The following is a 25,064-nucleotide window of genomic DNA, read 5'->3' as shown; positions in this document are numbered from 1 at the left end:
CATCAAACTTGTCCCCACCAAATAGCTCATCATACAGCATCACTATCATGTGACTTCAACAGCCAGTCACAAAAGACCTTATGTCATGACATTGTGGATGTTTTCTGCGGCCTGAGTGGCTGCCGGAATGTACTCACATTAAGTTATGAAAGAAAAAAAAAATTACACTCCGCAGCTACTCTGACGCACACCCTCCCCTTATCAAACACATCCCCCCCATCCTCCCCGCTCTTCATACAGCACCACTATCCTAGCCAAAGTAATAACAAAAGCATTAGTGGAAATGTTATAATTTACCGAACTGTGACCGACTTTTGCCGACTTTGAGTAAAAATGCTCATGAAAGGAAACACGAATCCGAATCATGCCGAATTTGAGATTGTCAAGCATTTTCCAAACACGTTCGCTCATCTCTACTCATAAATGACATTTATTGATGTTTTAGTGAATCTACAATTAGCAGAATCAGCTTTTGTCACTGGACTTCATAGTATTCTGCTCCTCTAACAGGTCACTATTGTAAATTTAATGATTTATAGAAAGCAGAGTATTATAGTTCTATAAATACCATGTCCATTGAAGGCATCTTTGAAGATTGGATCAATCGCCCGTTCTCCAAAATCATCAGCTTGCATAACTAGTGCTTCCTTTATTATCTTATATCCAGCAAGTACCACCATTTTCTTGGGTCCAAAATTTATGGTAAATATTTCTCCATACTTCTCAGAAAGCTGTAAAATATAATATTTTTTAGTTATTTAAAACAATAATTTGAGTTGTACTTCTCTAAAGACAAAAATTGTATCTTCAAACCACAATGTCACTTAAACAGGGCTAATAAAGATAAACTTCCAACAAGCCACAGTTGCAGTTGAGACCATGAAGCTGGAGAAATATGCAAAAATCTTGACACACTGAAGGTATGTTACCTTAACACCAAAGTCAGAGAACAAGAGGCCTAAAGACCTGATAGGAACTGCTGGAAAATTAAGCATGACAGGAGAGAGTTGGAAATAGCTAATGTATGAAGGATCTAAGCTAACTGGAGTGATGCCCTGATCTAAAGATGGAACCTGGACCTAGAAGCTCAGTGGTGACCTTGGGAGATCGACTGCATGAGTCTGCCTGCCTTGAAATGGCTAAGGTTCCTGATACAGTAAAGGAGGCGTCATGACCTTGACACTAAGTTTTACTATAGTTAAAGACAGTTTGAGGAACCGTGGATGGAGGTGAGCTGTGGCAGGAAGTGTGTTGTAGTCTGAACTAGGAGTCTCTATGACTTGCGACAGTGTAGTCGTGAGAAATTGTGGCTTGCATCGGGAGAACTGAGCAAAGGGTCAATGTGTGTCACTAGAAGAAGTTGCACCCTACATAGGTAAGACAGTGTAAGACATGCCCTAAGAGATGCTTGGAACAACCTGAGTAGTTGGGCTGTGATTGCTAGTGCACTGATATTTGAGAAAAAAATATAGCCATTACTCTGCAAGGTCTGACTAATCAAAATAATTTTAAAAGATAAGATTTATTTTTCAGAATTAAAAGTAAAAAATACCATTAAAGTTCCCAAATTATCTACATATTTAATGATCCAAGTGGTTTGAATATCCAATATTGTATCAAGCAAACTACAGGACTGCATAGGTCAAACAATGCCCTCTCAATAGCCCTATCTTCGCAATGTGGTTGACAGAAAAAGTTACACCATGCAATTTTGGCACCCCCGCTCCCTGTCGTCTGGCTCTAGGGAGCCCTGTGTTATTATTCTGCAACCACCAAACTTTCTACCTCAATTTCAAATAGTGTAACCACCGAGATTAGCGTCTCAGCTATGACATGTAGTTACAAGTTGTAACTAGATATTGTGCCGTATCCATTCAGCCTGTGCTCTCAGAGACTGTAAGTGCTTCACTGGCCGGCCTCACACTGAGTAAGTTGTAAGTTTACCCTGCAATGTCCATAATTACACCATCCTGGGAGTCATGTTTAAGGACAAAGACACCCACAACTGATGATCCACTTGCATATTTATAGTGGTTTGAAAAAACCACTATATTGTAATCCGAGCGCTGCTAACTTATTCTTCTTCTTATTATTAAGTTGATTTCCGCAATTAATGCGGCCCGAACCGCTACACGCACAGACTCCGTTGAGGTGTCGTTTCGAAGCCAGCGTCCATGAGAGGTGTGCTAAGTATTTTTCGTGTCGATCAGATTTGTAGTTTTTGCGCAATTTGCGTTTGAAAATTTTTTTTAACGTCATTGGTATGCACTGTCTCCAATGCTTTTCAATAGGAAATGGCAAAACGTGCCCTGAGGCGATTGAAATGACAGTTGAGCTCATTGATATGCGCAGGCAGACCCAGTTACTATGCCAACGCCTACGAACTTCACTTGAACCCCAGCACAGAGCCTCTGCCACATAATATCAGCTCTTAAAGCGAAACCCACAGCACAAATGCAAATCTAGCTTCATCACATGACACATGCCCCTGAGAGAGAATGTGTGCGCCAAAGTGGATTTAAAAGAAGCCCAGTGAGCCAAACTAGCTCTTAAAGGGCCAACGCGCCAAAGTGATTGTTAAAGGGCCAGCGCACCCAAATGAGTCTTAAAGGGCCGACACACCAAATCGGAGACTGAGCCACCCCGGCCTCCAAATCGGAGGCTGAGCCACCCCGGCCTCCAAATAGGAGGCTGAGCCACCCCGCCCACCAAATCGGACCCTGTGGGGCCCCGCCCACCAAATCGGACCCTGAGAGGCCCCGCCCACCAAATCGGACCCAGAGTGGTCCCGCCCACCAAATTGGACCCAGAGTGGTCCCGCCCACCAAATTGGACCCAGAGGGGCTCCGCCCCCAAAATCAGACCCAGAGGGGCCCCTGCCACAAAATCAGACCCTGAGGGGCCGCGGCCACAAAATCGGACCCTGATGGGCCTTAGTCACAAAATCGGACCCTGAGAGGCCCCGCCCACCAAATTGGACCCAGAGTGGTCCCGCCCACCAAATTGGACCCAGAGGGGCCCCACCCACAAAATCGGACCCTAAGGGGCCCCGGCCACAAAATCGGACCCTGAGGGGCCGCGGCCACAAAATCGGACCCTGAGGGGACCCAACCACAAAATCGGACCCTGAGGGGACCCAACCACAAAATCGGACCCTGAGGGGCCCCACCCACAAAATCAGGCCCTGAGGGGCCCCACCCACAAAATCAGACCATGAGGCCAAAGTGGCCCCTGAGAGGCACCCACAGTTAAATCGTATCCTGAGTTGAAAGTCTTGCAGGGGCAGCAGGCAAGTCTCTCTTAAAGGGGCAGCCCGGGCACCATTTCAAACCACTATCTGTACTTCCTTCAGGAAATACACATCTAGTATTATTATTACTATTCAGTTGATTTCCGCAATTAATGCGGCCCGAACCGCTACACGCACAGACTCCGTTGAGGCGACGTTTCGAAGCCAGCGTCCACGAGTGGTGTGCTAAGTATTTTTTGTGTCGATCGGATTTGTAGTTTTTGCTCAATTTGCGTTTGAAAAAACATTTTCCTCAATGCATTTCAATGGGAAAATGTTTCCATAGGGTAAACATGGGACAGTCATGAGGTGGCAGTTAAGCTCATTGATATGCGCAGGCTCACCCAGTTACTATGCCAACGCCTACGAACTTTACATGACCCCGCCAGGACACAGTTTCTGCCAGATAATATCAGCTCTTAAAGCGAAACCCAAAGCACAAATGCAAATCTAGCTTCATCACATGACGCATGCCCCTGAGAGAGAATGTGCGCCAAAGTGGATTTAGAAGTCCAGTGCGCCAAACTGGCTCTTTAATGGCCGATGCGCCAAAGTGATTCTTAAAGAGACAGCGCACCAAAATGAGTCTTAAAGGGCCGGCACGCCAAATCGAAAGCTTAGTGACCCCAGGCTCCAAATCGGAGGCTGATTGACCCCAGGCTCCAAATCGGAGGCTGATTGACCCCAGCCTCCAAATCGGAGGCTGAGCCACCCCGGCCTCCAAATCGGAGGCTGATCGACCCTGGCCTACAAATCGAAGGCTGTGCCACCCTGGCCGCCAAATCGGACCCAGAGTGGCCCCGCCCACCAAATCAGACCCTGAGGGGCCCCACAGGCCAAAGTGGCCCCTGAGAGGCACCCACAGTTAAAACGGATCCTGAGTTGAAAGTCTTGCAGGTGCAGCAGGCAAGTCTCTCTTAAAGGGGCAGCCCGGGCACCATTTCAAACCACTATCTGTACTTCCTTCAGGAAATACACATCTAATTATAGTGGTTTGAAAAAACCACTATATTGTAACCCGGACGCTGCTAACTTATTATAGTGGTTTGAAAAAACGACTATATTGTAATCCGAACGCTGCTAACTTATTATAGTGGTTTGAAAAAACCACTATATTGTAATCCGAACGCTGCTAACTTATTCTTCTTCTTCTTATTATTATTAAGTTGATTTCCTCAATTAATACAGCCCGAACCGCTACACGCACAGACGCCGTTGAGGTGTTGTTTTGAAGCCAGCATCAACGAGAGGTGTGCTAAGTATTTTTCGTGTCGATCGGATTTGTAGTTTTTGCGCAATTTGCGTTTGAAATTTTTTTTTCCCGTCATTGGAATGCACTGTCTCCAATGCTTTTCAATGGGTAATGGCAAAACGTGCCCTGAGGCGATTGAAATGGCAGTTGAGCTCATTGATATGCGCAGGCAGACCCAGTTACTATGCCAACGCCTACGAACGTCACATGACATCCCAAGGACAGAGTTTCTGCCACATAATATCAGCTCTTAAAGTGAAACCCACAGCACAAATGCAAATCTAGCTTCATCACATGACACATGCCCCTGAGAGAGAATGTCCGACAAAGTTGATTTAGAAGAAGCCCAGTGAGCCAAACTAGCTCTTAAAGGGCCAACGCGCCAAAGTGATTGTTAAAGGGCCGGCGCACCGAAATGAGTCTTAAAGGGCCGACACGCCAAATCGAAAGCTGAGTGACCCCAGGCTCCAAATCGGAGGCTGAACCACCCCAGGCTACAAATCAGAGGCTGAGCCACTCTGGCCTCCAAATCGGAGGCTGATCGACCCCGCCCTCCAAATCGGAGGCTGATCGACCCCGGCCTCCAAGTCGGAGGCTGATCGACCCCGGCCTCCAAATCGGAGGCTGATTGACCCCAGCCTCCAAATCGGAGGCTGATCGACCCCGGCCTCCAAATCGGAGGCTGAGCCACCGCGGCCTCCAAATCGGAGGCTGAGCCACCGCGGCCTTCAAATCAGAGGCTGATCGACCCCGGCCTCCAAATCGGAGGCTGATCGACCCCGGCCTCCAATTCGGAGGCTGAGCCACCCCGGCCTCCAATTCGGAGGCTGTGCCACCCCGGCCTCCAAATCGGAGGCTGAGCAACCCCGGCCTCCAAATCGGAGGCTGAGCCACCCCGGCCTCCAAATCGGAGGCTGAGCCAAACCGTCCTCCAAATCAGAAGCTGATCGACCCTGGGGTCCAAATCGGGGGCTGAGCCACCCCGGCCTCCAAATCGGAGGCTCAATGACCCCGGCCTCCAAATCAGAGGCTCAACGACCCCGGCCTCCAAATCGGAAGCTCATCGACCCCGGCCTCCAAATCGGAGGCTCTTTGACCTCGGCCTCCAAATCGGAAGCTCATCGACCCCTGCCTCCAAATCGGAGACTGAGCGACCCTAGCCTCGAAATCTTACCCAGAGAGGCCCTGCCCACCAAACCGGACCCTGAGGGGGCCCGCCCACCAAATCGGACCCTGTGGGGCCCCGCCCACTAAATCGGACACAGAGTGGCCCCACCCACCAAATCGGACCCAGAGTGGTCCCGCCCACCAAATCGGACCCAGAGTGGTCCCATCCACCAAATCAGACCCAGAGTGGTCCCGCCCACCAAATTGGACCCTGAGGGGCCCCACCCACAAAATCGGACCCTGAGGGGCCCCACCCACAAAATCGGAACCTGAGGGGCCCCACCCACAAAATCGGACCCTGAGGGGCCACACCCACAAAATCGGACCCTGAGGGATCCCCACCAACAATTCAAGCCCTGAGGAGCCCAGGCCAAAGAATCAGATCCTAGAGGCGCCCCACCCACCAAATCAGACCCTAAGGCCAAAGTGGCCCCTGAGAGGCACTCACAGTTAAAACGGATCCTGAGTTGAAAGTCTTGCAGGGGCAGCAGGCAAGTCTCTCTTAAAGTGGCAGCCCGGGCACCATTTCAAACCACTATCTGTACTTCCTTCAGGAAATACACATCTAGTATTATTATTACTATTCAGTTGATTTCCGCAATTAATGCGGCCCGAACCGCTACACGCACAGACTCCGTTGAGGCGACGTTTCGAAGCCAGCGTCCACGAGTGGTGTGCTAAGTATTTTTCGTGTCGATCGGATTTGTAGTTTTTGCGCAATTTGCGTTTGAAAAAACATTTTCCTCAATGCATTTCAATGGGAAAATGTTTCCATAGGGTAAACATGGGACAGTCGTGAGGTGGCAGTTAAGCTCATTGATATGCGCAGGCTCACCCAGTTACTATGCCAATGCCTACGAACTTTACATGACCCCGCCAGGACACAGTTTCTGCCAGATAATATCAGCTCTTAAAGCGAAACCCAAAGCACAAATGCAAATCTAGCTTCATCACATGACGCATGCCCCTGAGAGAGAATGTGCGCCAAAGTGGATTTAGAAGTCCAGTGCGCCAAACTGGCTCTTTAATGGCCGATGCGCCAAAGTGATTCTTAAAGAGACAGCGCACCAAAATGAGTCTTAAAGGGCCGGCACGCCAAATCGAAAGCTTAGTGACCCCAGGCTCCAAATCGGAGGCTGATTGACCCCAGGCTCCAAATCGGAGGCTGATTGACCCCAGCCTCCAAATCGGAGGCTGAGCCACCCCGGCCTCCAAATCGGAGGCTGATCGACCCTGGCCTACAAATCGAAGGCTGTGCCACCCTGGCCGCCAAATCGGACCCTGAGGGGCCCCACAGGCCAAAGTGGCCCCTGAGAGGCACCCACAGTTAAAACGGATCCTGAGTTGAAAGTCTTGCAGGTGCAGCAGGCAAGTCTCTCTTAAAGGGGCAGCCTGGGCACCATTTCAAACCACTATCTGTACTTCCTTCAGGAAATACACATCTAATTATAGTGGTTTGAAAAAACCACTATATTGTAATCCGAACGCTGCTAACTTATTCTTCTTCTTATTATTATTAAGTTGATTTCCGCAATTAATACAGCCCGAACCGCTACACGCACAGACGCCGTTGAGGTGTTGTTTTGAAGCCAGCGTCCACGAGAGGTGTGCTAAGTATTTTTCGTGTCGATCGGATTTGTAGTTTTTGTGCAATTTGCGTTTGAAATTTTTTTTTCCCGTCATTGGAATGCACTGTCTCCAATGCTTTTCAATGGGTAATGGCAAAACGTGCCCTGAGGCGATTGAAATGGCAGTTGAGCTCATTGATATGCGCAGGCAGACCCAGTTACTATGCCAACGCCTACGAACGTCACATGACATCCCAAGGACAGAGCTTCTGCCACATAATATCAGCTCTTAAAGTGAAACCCACAGCACAAATGCAAATCTAGCTTCATCACATGACACATGCCCCTGAGAGAGAATGTCCGCCAAAGTTGATTTAGAAGAAGCCCAGTGAGCCAAACTAGCTCTTAAAGGGCCAACACGCCAAAGTGATTGTTAAAGGGCCGGCGCACCGAAATGAGTCTTAAAGGGCCGACACGCCAAATCGAAAGCTGAGTGACCCCAGGCTCCAAATCGGAGGCTGAGCCACCCCAGGCTACAAATCGGAGGCTGATCGACCCCGGCCTCCAAATCGGAGGCTGATCGACCCCGGCCTCCAAATCGGAGGCTGATCGACCCCGGCCTCCAAATCGGAGGCTGATCGACCCCGGCCTCCAAATCGGAGGCTGATTGACCCCGGCCTCCAAATCGGAGGCTGATCGACCCCGGCCTCCAAATCGGAGGCTGAGCCACCGCGGCCTCCAAATCGGAGGCTGAGCCACCGCGGCCTCCAAATCGGAGGCTGATCGTTCCCGGCCTCCAAATCGGAGGCTGATCGACCCCGGCCTCCAAATCGGAGGCTGAGCCACCCCGGCCTCCAAATCGAAGGCTGAGCCACCACGGCCTCCAAATCGGAGGCTGAGCCACCGCGGCCTCCAAATCGGAGGCTGATAATTCCCGGCCTCCAAATCGGAGGCTGAGCCACCCCGGCCTCCAAATCAGAGGCTGAGCCACCCCGGCCTCCAAATCGGAGGCTGAGCCAAACCGTCCTCCAAATCGGAAGCTGATCGACCCTGGGGTCCAAATCGGGGGCTGAGCCACCCCGGCCTCCAAATCGGAGGCTCAACGACCCCGGCCTCCAAATCGGAGGCTCAACGACCCCGGTCTCCAAATCGGAAGCTCATCGACCCCGGCCTCCAAATCGGAGGCTCTTTGACCTCGGCCTCCAAATCGGAGGCTCAATGACCCCGGCCTCCAAATTGGAAGCTCATCGACTCCGGCCTCCAAATCGGAGGCTCTTTGACCTCGGCCTCCAAATCGGAAGCTCATCGACCCCTGCCTCCAAATCAGAGACTGAGCGACCCTAGCCTTCAAATCTTACCCAGAGAGGCCCTGCCCACCAAACCAGACCCTGAGGGGCCCCACCCACCAAATCGGACCCAGAGTGGTCCCACCCACCAAATCGGACCCAGAGTGGTCCCGCCCACCAAATCGGACCCTGAGGGGCCCCACCCACAAAATCGGACCCTGAGGGGCCCCACCCACAAAATCGGAACCTGAGGGGCCCCACCCACAAAATCGGACCCTGAGGGGCCACACCCACAAAATCGGACCCTGAGGGGCCACACCCACAAAATCGGAGCCTGAGGGATCCCCACCAACAATTCAAGCCCTGAGGAGCCCAGGCCAAAGAATCAGATCCTGAGGCGCCCCACCCACCAAATCAGACCCTAAGGCCAAAGTGTCCCCTGAGAGGCACTCACAGTTAAAACGGATCCTGAGTTGAAAGTCTTGCAGGGGCAGCAGGCAAGTCTCTCTTAAAGGGGCAGCCCGGGCACCATTTCAAACCACTATCTGTACTTCCTTCAGGAAATACACATCTAGATCTTCTTATTATTATTAAGTTGATTTCCGCAATTAATGCGGCCCGAACCGCTACATTCACAGACTCCGTTGAGGTGTCGTTTCGAAGCCAGCGTCCATGAGAGGTGTGCTAAGTATTTTTCGTGTCGATCGGATTTGTAGTTTTTGCGCAATTTGCGTTTGAAAATTTTTTTTCCCGTCATTGGAATGCACTGTCTCCAATGCTTTTCAATAGGAAATGGCAAAATGTGCCCTGAGGCGATTGAAATGGCAGTTGAGCTCATTGATATGCGCAGGCAGACCCAGTTACTATGCCAACGCCTACGAACTTCACTTGAACCCCAGCACTGAGCCTCTGCCACATAATATCAGCTCTTAAAGCGAAACCCACAGCACAAATGCAAATCTAGCTTCATCACATGACACATGCCCCTGAGAGAGAATGTGTGCGCCAAAGTGGATTTAAAAGAAGCCCAGTGAGCCAAACTAGCTCTTAAAGGGCCAATGCGCCAAAGTGATTGTTAAAGGGCCAGCGCACTCAAATGAGTCTTAAAGGGCCGACACACCAAATCGGAGACTGAGCCACCCCGGCCTCCAAATCGGAGGCTGAGCCACCCCGGCCTCCAAATCGGAGGCTGAGCCACCCCGGCCTCCAAATCGGACGCTGAGCCACCCCGGCCTCCAAATCGGAGGCTGATCCACCCCGGCCTCCAAATCGGAGGCTGATCCACCCCGCCCTCCAAATCGGAGGCTGATCCACCCCGGCCTCCAAATCGGAGGCTGATCCACCCCGGCCTCCAAATCGGAGGCTGATCGACCCAGGCCTCCAAATCAGAGGCTGAGCCACCCCGGCCTCCAAATCGGAGGCTGAGCCACCCCGGCCTCCAAATCGGAGGCTGATCCACCCCGGCCTCCAAATAGGAGGCTGAGCCACCCCGGCCTCCAAATAGGAGGCTGAGCCACCCCGGCCTCCAAATAGGAGGCTGAGCCACCCCGGCCTCCAAATCGGAGGCTGAGCCACCCCGGCCTCCAAATCGGAGGCTGATCGACCCCGGCCTCCAAATCGGAGGCTGAGCCACCCCGGCCTCCAAATCGGAGGCTGAGCGACCCCGGCCTCCAAATCGGAGGCTGAGCCACCCTGGCCTCCAAATCAGAGGCTGAGCCACCCCGGCCTCCAAATCGGAGGCTGAGCCACCCCGGCCTCCAAATCGGAGGCTGAGCCACCCCGGCCTCCAAATCGGAGGCTGAGCCACCCCGGCCTCCAAATCGGAGGCTCATCGACCCCGGCCTCCAAATCGGAAGCTCATCGACCCCGGCCTCCAAATCGGAGGCTCTTTGACCTCGGCCTCCAAATTGGAAGCTCAACGACCCCGGCCTCCAAATTGGAGGCTGAGCGACCCCAGCCTCCAAACCTTACCCAGAGTGGCCCCACCCACCAAATCAGACCCAGAGAGGCCACACCCACAAAATATGAGCCTGAGAGATCCCGGCCAACAATTCAAGCCCTGAGGGGCCCCACCCTCAAAATCGGACCCTGAGGGGCCCAATCAACAAAATCGGACCCTGAGGGGCCCCAGCCACAAAATCGGACCCTGAGGGGCCCCACCCACAAAATCGGACCCTGAGAGGCCCCACCCGCAAAATCAGACCCTGAGGGGCCCCGGCCATAAAATCAGACCCTGAGGGGCCCCGGCCATAAAATCGGACCCTGAGGGGCCCCGGACAAAAAATCATACCCTGAGGGGCCCCACCCACAAAATCAGACCATGAGGGGCCCCACCCACAAAATCGGACCCTGAGGGTCCCCACCCATAAAATCGGACCCTGAGGGGACCCACCCACAAAATCGGACCCTGAGGGGCAAACACCCACAAAATCCGACCCTGAGGGGCCACACCCACAAAATTGGACCCTGAGGAATCCCGGCAACTAATTCAAATCCTGAGGAGCCCAGGCCACCGAATCGGATCCTGAGGGGCCCCACCCACCAAATCAGACCCTGAGGCCAAAGTGGCCCCTGAGAGGCACCCACATTTAAAACGGATCCTGAGTTGAAAGTCTTGCAGGGGCAGCAGGCAAGTCTCTCTTAAAGGGGCAGACCGGGCACCATTTCAAACCACTATCTGTACTTCCTTCAGGAAATACACATCTAGTTCTTCTTCTTATTATTTTCCAGTTGATTTCCGCAATTAATGCGGCCCGAACCGCTACACGCACAGACGCCGTTGAGGTGTCGTTTCGAAGCCAGCATCCATGAGAGGTGTGCTAAGTATTTTTCGTGTCGATCGGATTTGTAGTTTTTGCGCAATTTGCGTTTGAAAATTTTTTTTCCCGTCATTGGAATGAACTGTCTCCAATGCATTTGAATGGGGAAATTTTGCTATAGACAAAACATGCCCTGAGGCGATTGAAATGGCAGTTAAGCTCATTGATATGCGCAGGCAGACCCAGTTACTATGCCAACGCCTACGAACGTCACATGACCTCTCCAAGACAGAGCCTCTGCCACATAATATCAGCTCTTAAAGCAAAACCCACAGCACAAATGCAAATCTAGCTTCATCACATGATGCATGCCCCTGAGAGAGAATGTGCGCCAAAGTGGATTTAGAAGCCCATTGAGCCACCCTGGCTCTTAAAGGGGTGACGCGCCAAAGTGATTCTTAAAGAGCTGGCGCACCAAAATGAGTCTTAAAGGGCCGGCGTGCCAAATCGAAAGCTGAGTGACCCCAGGCTCCAAATCGGAGGCTGATAGACCCGGCCTACAAAAAGGAGGCTGAGCCACCCTGGCATCCAAATTGGACCCAGAGTGGCCCCGCCCACCAAATCAGACCCAGAGTGGCCCCACCCACCAAATTGGACCCTGAGGGGCCCCACCCACAAAATCGGACCCTAAGGGGCCCCACCCACAAAATCGGACCCTGAGGGGCCCCGGCCACAAAATCGGACCCTGAGGGGCCCCACCCACAAAATCGGACCCTGAGGGGATCCGGCCACAAAATCAGACCCTGAGGGGACCCGGCCACAACATCGGACCCTGAGGGGCCCCACTCACAAAATCGGACCCTGAGGGGCCCCATCCACAAAATTGGACCCTGAGGGGCCCCGGCCACAAAATCAGACCCTGAGGGGCCCCGGCCACAAAATCGGACCCTGACGAGCCACACCCATAAAATCGGACCCTGAGGGGCCACACCCACAAAATCGGACCCTGAGGGATCCCGGCTACCAATTCAAGCCCTGAGGAGCCCAAGCCACCGAATTGGATCCTGAGAGGCCCCACCCACCAAATCAGACACTGAGGCCAAAGTGGCCCCTGAGAGGCACCCACAGTTAAAACGGATCCTGAGTTGAAAGTCTTGCAGTGGCAGCAGGCAAGTGTCTCTTAAAGGGGCAGCCTGGGCACCATTTCAAAGCACTATCTGTACTTCCTTCAGGAAATACACATCTAGTTCATTGATACTGTCCAAACCACACTTCATTGAGGAGACTTCAAAATTGTATCTGATGAAACTCAGTTTAGCATCTTGTGACGAATCAGCACATTTATGTAGTATTGAGTTTAGACCAATTTCTTTGGATTTCAGTTGGGGGTCATATCGATAATCAGAGATCCTGATAATCAATTATTTAAAGAATATCATGACTTTTATGCATCTCTTTATATTTTGTAGACACTTTACGGTGGGAGGTCGGATCCTGAGACCATCACCGATCGGTCAAAAATGGCAGAGAAGTGTGCAGGAGGCAGGAGTGCACGACTCTTGCTCAACAGAGTACACAAAATGGAGTACAGATTTAATAGAAAGCCTATTACATTCTAATGTATTCGTACGCCGTTCTTTGTGCTCACTCAGGCAGTAGCTTTGCGTTCCTGCCTCCCTCTCTGTACACTTCTCTGCCAACTTTATAGTGATTTCGTAACCACCCACCAATCTACAGGCATGAAAAGTGCCTGTGTGGGGAGGAGGACCCCATGTAGTGATTGGGCCAGAACCAAGGGGACCACCATCAGGGTTCCTGAAGGAATCACACCAGGGGGATGACAAAGGGAGAGACACGACTAAGGGTGTCAGGGCAACAGGGGGCAGGGCTAGGATAAAAGGAGCAGGGGGCGCGCTCTGGTGTCAGTTGTTAGAGAGCCGGACAACAGGCAGGAAGCCGGGTGAGACAGAGAGGACCGAGGGAGCGGACGGTGTGTTCTGGAGAGACCGACGGGGGTCTATGAAAGGAAAGCTGTGCACTCAACGACAAGTGACACGTGAGAGACTTTCACCAGCGGCCGCTCCCCTCATACAGTCACAAACAGCCGCTCCCGCTGTTTCCCTCCCTGCTGTGACAATTCTGCGACCCCCGTGACCGCTGCGACTACAGACCATTCCGTTACAGCGGTCAGAACACTGCCCCCCTGCCTTCTCCCTCAGTTGTGGCCCTGTCATCACCGGCCCCTGGGGACGCCACCTTGCTACAGGCAGCCGTAGAGACCCCCGTCCGGTTGGTTAAGGGTCCCTGAGCAGAGGTTGGTGAATGGTTTTATTTAGAGACTGCGTTATAACTCCACGGTGAGATGAGAGCAGCAAGGAGGGCCTGTTGCGCCCCACCATTATCGTTTCTTCAGGGCCTGTTGTGCCCCACCGTTATCATTTCTTCAGGGCCTGTTGCGCCCAACCGGCATCGTTTCTTCAGGGCCTGTTGCGCCCCACCGGCATAGTTTCTTCAGGGCCTGTTGCACCCCACTGTGATCGTTTCTTCAGGGCCTGTTGCGCCCCACCGGCATCGTTTCTTCAGGGCCTGTTGCACCCCACCGGCATCGTTTCTTCAAGGGCCTGTCGAGCCCAGTTTCATCCCGGAGTATCGAGGCGTCAAAGCAATGTAATAAAACTAAAGGAACAAAAAAGCGCAATAGGGTCTTATCCGGGTTATTGCTGGAAAAATAGATTAGAATTTACTCACCCTTTTTAGGAGAGATTAAAGCATGTGGGATAAGTAATCTGCTTGCTGCACGTCCAAAGGTCAACTCTGCGACCGCTTCAAACATCAGATTTCGGAATAAATTCTTGGACTTTTGTGCGCTACCAGATAAAATCACTAATCCAGTGTTTAGGAGAAAGATTAATCCATTTATTTCCCACATGTCATCCCCTGAAGAAGAAATGGTATACATTTCGAAACGCGTTGGGAAATAAATGGATTAATCTTTCTCCTAAACACTGGATTAGTGATTTTATCTGGTAGCGCACAAAAGTCCAAGAATTTATTCCGAAATCTGAGGCGTCAAGGCAGCCACATCAGTGACCTCTATGCAGCCACGCCTGTGATCCTGACAGACCCCTGGAAGGATAAGTTTACTATAGGAGATAAGGACCCCCAGTTTGGTCGTACGTGGCCTATAGCAATCGAGCCAACCGGGTTAGTCGCATTTACCATAAGAAAGTGTTGTTAGGTTTGTTGAATCCCTGCGTGGACTGGTTGTTAATACTTTTTGTTTCCTCAATATAGCCCCAGCGGCTACAGTTTATAAAAGTTATTTCCACAAACCACATTCAGTCTCGTGTCTCGTCACTGCATCCTGTGAACCTGCTGAACCCTACACTTGGCGTAGTCGGCAAGATGCAGTCTCCGAGCACAGACAGTGGTGCCCCAGATCAGGGTAGAGCTGTAAACTCTACAAATGATGAGGGTCCCCATACCAGCATATCATTGGGGGCCATGCTGAACAACCTGCCTAGATTTTCCGACTCCAATACTATGTTATGGAGCTGGACAGAGCGGATGCGGGGGCTTTTTCGGATGCACCCAATGACCCCTGATCTGGAGGTGGCACTCATGGCACTGGATGGGGAGGCGTGGAGGTCAGTGATGTTGAAACCTCCGGGGCACCGCAACACTTTTGAAAAAGTGTTACAGATAGTAGAACAGACCCATGGGGACCCTACTAATGTGGGAGAGTTAAGAACCCGTTTGTTTGGTCGGATGCAAGTAGAGGGGGAGACGATCACAGAGTATATGAATGTCCTCCAAGAATTGCATACGGCTATAGAAAGAAAGGACGGGGTAGGGGCAGGACCTGTTGACATTACCCTACGTGACCTACTGGTGACTGGTTTGCGAGATCCATTAGTCAAACAAGCAATGCGGGAACAGATAAGAATGAATCCCCGAATAGATTTTTCAGAGGTGGGAAGTCAGGCTTGTGCTCAAGAGCAGGAGCAGGGGATTGCGGTCCCCGTGGGGAAAGTCCGAGGAGTGGAGGCCTCCGTGAATGTAGTCAAGGAGCCTCAGTGGGTGGAAGAGGTGAAGCAAGAGCTGAAAAGTATTAAGGGTGAGTTGGCCGAAGTAAAGAGAAGAACCGGGACTGGACGCCCTAGCTTTAACCCCAGCTCCTGGGGATCATGCTCCCCGTGGGGTGGTCAGCCTACACAGGCCCGGTGTTTCGAGTGTGGAGAACCAGGCCACTTTGCCCGAGAGTGCCAGCAGCGTGAGAGATACCCACCCAGGCGGCCATTAAACTAAAGGGCTCCGGGCTGGGGAAACGCCGCTCGGAGCCGAAAACCACAACTAGGGGTGGTGGAAGTCCCAAAGATTTGGTAGCAAAATGTCCGGTGGTTTGGGCAGAAGTGGAGGGCCGGGCCGTCCGGTGCCTGGTGGACACGGGGTCACAAGTAACCACTATGCCCGCAACGTACTTTCAACAGAACTTCCCGGAAGCAGCAAGGCCTCATTGGGGGCCCGTGATCAGACTAGTAGCTGCCAACCAACTGCCGGTACCAGTTGCCAGGGTGGTGTGGGTGCAGGTGACGCTGTGCGGTAAATCCCTTGGTCGCAGAGGGGTGGTACTGACTCAAGGAGAAGCTGATAAACAACACCCCGTCACCCTAGGCATGAATGTTCTACGATAGTTCGGCAACCTACTGCTCAATGACCCTACACAGAGGATTCTGAAGCAGTGGGGTTCTCACACAGCCCAGGGAGAGGTGTTCCAGCAGCTGGTGCGGGGAGCACGGGTACATCAGGACCGTCAGGAAGGCGAGGCTCTAGGTAAGGTCATCACGCCAGCGACTCCCCTGCTTGTGTTACCTCCTGGACAGACAGTGTTGGCCCTGCCAATTCGAGCCCCGATACATTTGGAGGGCGTGGAGGTGCAGGTGGAGCCGTGTCACTCAGAGCGCTTACCTCCTGGCATACTGGTGGCCCGTTCCCTCGCTACGGTGCAAAAAGGAACCGTACTGGTACGGTGCGTTAACCTTGAAGACCGAGACACCGTTCTGAAAGCACAGACTGTACTGGCCAAACTAGTAAGGCCTTTAGAAGAAGTGCTGCCAGCTCCTGCGCTTCAATTACGAGTACACCCCGAGGATCCTTGGGAAGTAACAATACGAACCTTACAGGTCCACGAAGTCTCGGCACAAGAGAAGGGCCGAAATATTTTGGAGCAAATACGGGCCGAGCTTTCTGGATTAACTGCAGCCCAACTCTCACAGATAAAAACATTGCTTGGACAGTACCATGAAGTATTTGCTAGTCATGAGGACGATTTTGGGTGTACTACCGCCATCACTCATGAAATCCCCACAGCAGGAGTGGCCCCTATCCGGTAACGATATCGACAGATTCCGCCACAACTCTATCTAAACTTTGCTGGCCCAAATGCTGCAAAAGGGGGTGATACGGGAAAGTCAATGCCCCTGGGCGGCCCCAATTGTGTTGGTCTGGAAGAAAGATGGTACACTACGATTCTGTGTGGATTATCGTAAACTGAATGCTTGCACTATTAAAGGCTCATATCCACTGCCCCGCATAGAAGAATCCCTGTTCGCCTTGGGAAAAGCAACATATTTTTCAACCCTGGACTTGGCCAGTGGGTACTGGCAGGTGCCCATATCAGAAGAAGATAGAGCCAAGACGGCGTTCATATTGCCCATGGGACTGTTTGAAATTAATCGGATGCCGTTTGGGCTGGCCAACGCCCCCGGGACCTTTCAGCGATTGATGGAGCGGTGTCTGGGAGATCTCAATTTTGAGGCTACGTTGATCTATCTGGACGACATCATCATCTATGCCGCCACCTTTGAGGACCACTTGAAGCGGTTGGGACAGGTACTCAGCCGGTTGCAAAAGTATGGGTTGAAGGTGAAGCCTCAGAAATGCCACCTATTTCGCTCTCAGATTGAGTATCTGGGTCATGTCGTTTCGGCAGATGGTGTGAGGCCATCGAGGGAGAAGATTGCTGCTATCCAGGAATGGCCTACCCCCGAGATGGTGAAAGATGTGCGGGCTTTTCTGGGGTTAGCTGGATATTACTGTCGCTTCGTAACAAATTTTGCATGTCGAGCTCGAGCCCTGCACGACCTGCTGAAGGGGGCTCCCGCTGGGGCCAATGGGCGAAAAATCCAGTGGCAACACCCTCAGGAAGAGGCCTTCCGAGACCTCAAGGCTGCGCTCTCGGATGCCCCAGTGTTGGCTTATGCGGATTTCTCTCAACCGTTCATCTTGCACACTGACGGTAGTCTTCACGGGCTGGGGGCTGTGTTGTCACAGGTTCAGGATGGCCGGGAGAGGGTGATCACATATGGAAGTCACTCACTCCATGACTCCGAGCGTAACCCTGACAATTACAGCTCCTTTAAGCTTGAGCTCCTCACAGTGGTGTGGGCTATGACGGAGAGATTCGCAGAGTATCTAGCGGGCTCCGAGGTGGTAGTGCGAGCTGACAACAACCCGCTGGCTCATTTGGAAAATGCCAAATTTGAAGCTCTGGAACAGCGATGGGTGGCTCGGATGGCGAAGTATAATTATAAGATTATCTACAAAAGAGGGGCCGAGAATGTCCATGCAGACGCCCTCTCCAGGATTCGACATACATACAACTCCAGGACAGAATCGAGATGAAGAATTAGAAGGAGAGGAAATACCGTTCGCTCTCACTGCTGCCGTGCTCACAACTGACAATAAAAAAATATCTTCCTCTGAGACCCCAAGGGGCATATTGGAACAATCCCGGGATAAGTGGATACAACAGCAACAAGAAGACAAAGAGTTTGGCCTTCTCAGGACATGGGTCGCTGCTGGGCTATTACCCACTGACTCTCAACGGCAAAACTTGACTCAAGACCTGTTGCTTATGCTGCGACAATGGGAGAGGTTGGTTATCCGAAAGGGATTATTGTATCGTAAAATAACATCACGAACAACCTCCATGACGGTTTGGCAGGTGGTTACGCCAGGAGCCCAACTTCACGTACTGGCTCGGGAGGCTCACGAAAAAGGGGCCCATTTCGGAACAAAAAAAACTTTGCAATGGCTGCAACAGAAAGCTTACCACCTGCGCTTGCTGGCTATTATGGACGAAATTTGCCGGACCTGCCGCTTGTGTGAATTAGCCAAACCACCCGCTCAGCGAGCCACCACACAGACTATTGTGACCTCAGCGCCCCTCGAGCTCCTGACGGTGAATTATCTGACCATTGGGCCCGCATTTCAGGGATATGCACACTGTCTCGTTCTGGTAGATCATTTCACCAAGTTCGCTGTGGTCACCCCCACTCGGGATCAGACCGCAGAGTCAGCTGCCTCCACAATCTGTAGAAACTTTATACAAGTATACAGCTGTCCTCAACGAATACATTCTGATTAGGGAGCATGTTTTTTGGGAAAAGTCATGGAAGAACTACATCACCTCTATGGAATTGACAAATCCCGGCCCACACCGTATCACCCGCAAGGGAATGGGGCTTGTGAACGATTTAATCGGACATTGATTCAGATGTTGTGCACTCTGGAGAGTGACAAGAAGGCCCATTGGCCCGAATATGTTTCTGAATTAGTTTGGGTCTATAACAATAGGGTACATCGAGTGACTGGCTATACCCCCTATTCCCTGCTGTTCGGACGAGAAGGTAAAGGGATCACGGAGGTGGAGTTAGACCCCGAAGAGCCTCAGCCTTGGGCTGGAGTGTCGTCTTGGGTCCGAAATCATCGTCACCGGCTGCAAACTCTTCACCGAATTGTACACACCAAGCTCCGAGACTGGGGGCACCCAGGGAAGAATGCAACCCCACCTCCTCACCTCCAAAACGGGGACCAGGTGCTTGTACTAGATCAACGCCCCCAGAACAAACTGGAGCAGCGTTGGGAAGAAAGTCCTTATAGGGTCTTACGCCGTATCCATCCAGACGGACCGGTGTACGAAATACGACCTGAAGAGGATGAAACACTGCCCACTCGTATTGTGCATCGTAATATGTTACGCCCATGTACTTCCTCCGACCCGAAGCAACAGGAGCCTACCGCGTCGACATCCGTACCGTCTTCCGTATGTTGGGATCCGGACGACGACGAAGATTGTCTCCCAGGACACAGAGGCCCTCCACTCAGTAATGAATCATCTGACACAATTAGCCTGCCCGCACAAGCCAGCCCGATGTCCACCACCCCAGACGACTCTACCCCAGTTGAACTTAGACGCTCCGAGTGGTCAACAACCGGTAAACCCCTTGAACGATATGAACAAGACCAGTTTGTATGGCAACAAACATTGATACCTCTGCAGACCCATTTCAATAGACTAAGGCCCTCGCCCGAGGACTGGCGAGCTTACAGGGATGAGGAATGTGGGGAGGAGGACCCCCATATAATGATTGGGCCAGAACCAAGGGGACCGCCATCAGGGTTCCTGAAGGAATCACACCAGGGGGATGACAAAGGGAGAGACACGACTAAGGGTGTCAGGGCAACAGGGGACGGGGCTAGGATAAAAGGAGCAGGGGGCGCGCTCTGGTGTCAGTTGTCCGAGAGCTGGACAACAGGCAGGAAGCCGGGTGAGACAGAGAGGACCGAGGGAGCGGGCGGTGTGTTCTGGAGAGACCGACAGGGGTCTATGAAAGGAAAGCTGCACACTCAACGACAAGTGACACGCGAGAGACTTTCACCGGCGGCCGCTCCCCTCATACGGTCGCAAATAGCCGCTCCCGCTGTTTCCCTCCCTGCTGTGACAATTCTGCGACCCCCAGTGACCGCTGCGACTACAGACCATTCCATTACAGCGGTCAGGACACTGCCCCCCTGCCTTCTCCCCCAGTTGTGGCCCTGTCATCACCGGCCCCTGGGGACGCCACCTCGCTACAGGTGGCCGTAGAGACCCCCGTCCGGTTGGTTAAGCGTCCCTGAGCAGAGGTTGGTGAACGGTTATATTTAGAGACTGCGTCATAACTCCACAGTGAGACGAGAACCGCAAGGAGGGCCTGTTGCGTCCCACCGTTATCGTTTCTTCAGGGCCTGTTGCGCCCCACCGTTATCGTTCCTTCAGGGCCTGTTGCGCCCCACCGTTATCGTTTCTTCAGGGCCTGTTGCGCCCCACCGTTATCATTTCTTCAGGGCCTGTTGCGTCCCACCGTTATTGTTTCTTCAGGGCCTGTTGCGCCCCACCGGCATCGTTTCTTCAGGGCCTGTTGCGCCCCACCGGCATCGTTTCTTCAGGGCCTGTTGCGCCCCACCAGCATCGTTTCTTCAAGGGCCTGTCGATCCCAGTTTCATCCCGGAGTATCAAGGCGTCAAGGCAGCCGCATCAGCGACTTCTATGCGGCCACTCCTGTGATCCTGACAGACCCCTGGAATGATAAGTTTACTATAGGAGATAAGGACCCCAAGTTTGGTCGTACGTGGCCTATAGCAACCGGGCCAACCGGGTCAGTCGCATTTACCATAAGAAAGTGTTGTTAGGTTTGAGTCCCTGCGTGGACTGGTTGTTGTTAATACTTTTTGTTTCCTCAATATAGCCCCAGCGGCTACAGTTTATAAAAGTTATTTCCACAAACCACACTCAGTCTCGTGTCTTGTCACTGCATCCTGCGAACCTGCTGAACCCTACACCTGCAAAATATTAAAAAATGCATAAAAGTTTCGTTCTTTTTCGATATTTTCATATGTACACGTATTTTGTCCTTTCTCAGATGTAAACCACTAAAATGCCTCTAACAACATAGAAACGTTCAGAAAGCTGAACGTTAATGCCCTGCCATAAGCCGAAGGCTTACTACCTGTGCAGAAGGCATATTCCTGACACCAATGAAGACCTCCACCATCTATACAAGAAATTATATTTCCCAAAGCTACTAGGAACTGACAAAAAAGTGTCGTGAGAAAGCATCCAACAAAACCCTGATCCCAACAATGATCATTATTAAAGAGGATGCTCACCCAAAATAATCTGTTGCAGTGATCAATTAACCAGAGCAGATTTGTCTTTTCTGAGCCATGGTGATCAACTGTTAATCCCAAGGAAAGTCCAACAGCAATGCCCAACTCTACTAATGTCATGTGCAGGGCGTGGCTTGGACTCTTGCAATGTTAGGACGCAGGAGTCTAGAGATCCCTGCAATGTCGGACTGGGTTGCCAAGGGCCCACCAATAACGTTGACTTTGGGGGGGCCCACTTTTCATCTGCATATAAATATTACACTACCCTCGTTCATAAATTTACCTATATTTCTATATAAAAATAAACTGGGTAGTTTGGTTAATGAATGATGAGATGCTGCTTTTTTCTCTACAGAGTGAAGCAAGTGAATTATGCCTATATAGTGGGATTGGTGGCCCAAATCAGCCCAGGGGCCCACCGGGGGAATCCCCAGTTACCCTGTGGGCCAGTCCGAGCCTGGATCCCTGCAAACTACCCTTCTGAAGCTACTTTCAAGCGAGTAAAGAGGATTTTCACTGACTTTATCTGCATGGCCTTATTGCTGTGGGTCGCCCTCCCAGGGCTGTGGGGTACTCGGTACCGGGCTGGTCTTTCAGAGGGGAATGTCACAGCAGCGGTGACCCGGTCCGTGGCCCTGGGCGCCCATGTAACGGGGAATAAAGTCTATTGATGATTCGTGACTCCACCTGTGGTGTTCGGCAATGAAGATGTTAAGCCGACGCTGCGGACAGATCCTCTGGGACAGATGGTGGGGTGCAGCAGTGATGTTATAGCCCTCCACAGGCAGGGCTGTTGGTCCCAGGGCAGTGTAGATAGGTGTTGGGGACGAGGGTGCAGTGTCTGCACAAGGATGTAGCAGTGCCGGAGAGTTTGTAGAAAGAAGGCAAGGACACAACGGGGTGCAGTTTCTTTACCTTTACTTGGCAAATGCAGTCCAGGGTCCCGATTACAGATGGCACAGGAGCAGGCTAGCCTGGAAGCAACTCAGGAATCTCTCTATGCAGACAGGTTGTGTAGTCTCCTTCCTAGCGCTTAATTGAGGTACATGCAGTACTGTGTAACACTTAAGTTCCTCCTTCTTATCTTCTCTTAGAACTACCTCGTATGGCAGACAGCTGTAGCCCTCTATCTCTCTTGGCTCACCCGTTGCTGTTGTGCCTCCGAGTCTTAGGTGGGAATAGAGCATTTACAGCTTCCTACTCCTCTGGTTTCTGTTGCAGGACCTTCAGTATCCATACAACCATGGAGCCCAGGCTCCAGATCATGCGCTATCATCGGGAGGGAGCTCTCTATCCTCGGCTCAACCTCCAGCTTCTCTCCACATGTCTACACACTTTGGCCTCCTCACACTAACTGCTCACTCCCCTTCCTGGCCCTCAGAGAGCACTCCTCCCCCAATTCTGGTTCAGAGCTCCCTCTGCTGGCCTGGAGTGAGAACTGTGTTGCATGACATGGTTAACTGCTAGAGAGACCCTTCATTGCTCCCAAGCCTGACATCATCCTCCCTGGAGGAAGGCAATGCCACTGTGGTGACCATACTCCTGGGGGCGCCACAGCTGCCCTTATTGTGATCATTTGGAGACCCAGATCGGGATGTTTGGACCTGGTACACAAAAGCTTTACCTCAGAGAAGTAGGCGGGGTTTGAAGCGCTGCTGCGGCCAGCAAGGCCCTGACCTGAATAACAAGGAGCACAGCTTCTGGAGTGGCTAATAGCTGGTTCAGAACTACATTATTGTGACATTGGTAAAGAGAGACATAATTATTATTCTTATATTGGTACTGCTGTGGTGGGACTGCTGAGAGGGGTGTCGGACATTGCCGACTCAGGCTTTGTTTGGGCAATGCTGCCTTCCCCCCTTGTGTCTGCTGTTGATGTGCTTGTCCTTTTGTGTTGCTGCGACAAGAAATTTACCTACCGAGACCAGAAGAAGCCGAGGACAAGACAATATAGTATCAGCCATATGGTTCCCAGAGACAAAAGCCACTGTTGCTAAATATCGACCAGAAATTACCGAAAACCGGGATATAGCAGAGCTGAGCATTAGGATTTAAAATAATAGAGGACATAAGAAGCATTTCTGGGAATTAATAACCAAGGATTTGTGAGTGGATTTCTCCCTCTCATTGACACCATTTATCTAACTTTCCCTTTGCTGATACTATTAACCCCTCGCCGTCCTCAGGAGAAGCAGAGGTATCGTCGTAGTCTCAGCGGTGCCAGCATTCTAGCTACCTAATGATTTATTGTCTTTTGTCATTTCGAATTAAAAGGAGATATAAAGCTAAGGTCATTGTTTATTGTGAGTAAGAGAAGATTGCAGGCTACTTTGCTCTGTAGCATTTTATAATATAAATATATACATACAGAATTCTGTGATTTGACGATAAGTATAAGTTTATATAGAACTGCTTTTTTAAATTTTTTTTAAGATAGATATTTGGGTGTTTTTCTTTTTGGTTTAATTACTTTTCTACATTTTTTTATCTTGTTTATTACCTCATCTCAATATACTAAGATGGAAAGAAGGGGAGTGAAATTAAATCAGAGAGACAGACACTCATTATATCATTCTCAATCAAAATCATCTGAGAACTTTCCTAGTCGAATAAGTCCCAAAAAATCTAGATCCCATTTAAAAAGAGAAGAGTCATTTTCTAAGCCTAACAAACAATTGTTTTTATTTCATACACTAACACCACGAAAGAGGGTCTTTCTCAAAAAAATCTTCTTTCTAAGCCCCACAATAAGACACCCTCAACAATAGACTTAAAGGGAATCTGTCAGCAGGATTGTGCACAGAAACCTACACACACTGTTAGACTGTGTGCCCACGTTGCGTTTTTTAAGCGTTTCCGCAGCGGAAACGCTTAAAAAGCGCTAACAAATTGCATCCCATGCAATCCTATGGGATTCCACAATTGCTGTGCCGAAGCTGCGGATTTTTCTGCTGCGGAATCGCATCGCGGTAAAATCCGCAGCATGTCCATTAATTTTGTGGAATAGCGGCGGAATTCTGCCGCTATAGGATTGCATTGAAACGCTCACTTTACACATGTGGCCATGCCCACCTTGCAAAAAGTGAGCGTTTCATGTGCGTATGGTACCCAGGATCTGGAGGAGAGGAGACTCTCCTCCATGCCCTGGGTACCATATTCCTGAAAAAAAATAGAATCAAAATTAAAAAATAGGGCTATACTTACCCTCTGTCGGCCCCCGGAGTCCTCCTGGCCCTCAGCGGTGCTGCTTGCAAGTTCCGGTCCCAGGGATGCATTGCGCGAATGACCTCTGATGACGTCGTTGCCGTGTGACCGCTACGTCATCAGAGGTCATTCGTGCAATGCATCACTGGGAATGGAACTTGCTGGGAGCGCTGCTGAGGGCCGTGAGGACTCCGGGGGGCCGACAGAGGGTAAGTATAGCCCTATTTTTAATTTTTTAAAATTATTTTTAACATTTAATCTTTTACTATTGATGCTGCATAGGCAGCATTATTGGTAAAAAGTTGGCCACTTTTTGCAAGCGATGCTTCAAATCACTTGGAAAAGCGCTAGCATTCTGCAAGCTAAAAATGCTTGCAAAATGCTTGTGTTTTGTGGGAAAACGCATGCGAATTCCCCATGTGTTTTACCCGCGGCGGTGAGTTGCAGAAATGCTGCAGACAATTCCGCAGCACTTCTGCAACATGGGCACATAGCCTTAGGCCGGCGCTGTTATATTGAATAAAATGATACCTTGGTTGATGAAATCCG

The 25,064-nt window shown here is 51.2% G+C and overlaps 1 protein-coding gene across 2 annotated transcripts in view; it reads right to left on the bottom strand.

Moving 5' to 3' along the window:
• Positions 1 to 25,064, bottom strand: part of LOC141047815 (cytochrome P450 2K1-like) — an 81,759-nt gene that overhangs the window by 38,176 nt on the left and 18,519 nt on the right. For both annotated transcript variants that reach the window (XM_073543136.1, XM_073543135.1), the window contains exon 2: positions 569 to 731. In XM_073543136.1, coding sequence (XP_073399237.1) covers positions 569 to 731 — 163 coding nt within the window. The remainder of the gene's footprint in view (positions 1 to 568; positions 732 to 25,064) is intronic.

The sequence above is a fragment of the Dendrobates tinctorius genome, unplaced genomic scaffold (genome assembly GCF_039654945.1).
Source record: "Dendrobates tinctorius isolate UK_male_01 unplaced genomic scaffold, ASM3965494v1 ptg000129l, whole genome shotgun sequence".
Classification (NCBI taxonomy): domain Eukaryota; kingdom Metazoa; phylum Chordata; class Amphibia; order Anura; family Dendrobatidae; genus Dendrobates; species Dendrobates tinctorius.
The sequence above is the reverse complement of the archived record's forward strand: the minus strand, read 5'-3'. Positions and strand labels throughout refer to the sequence as shown.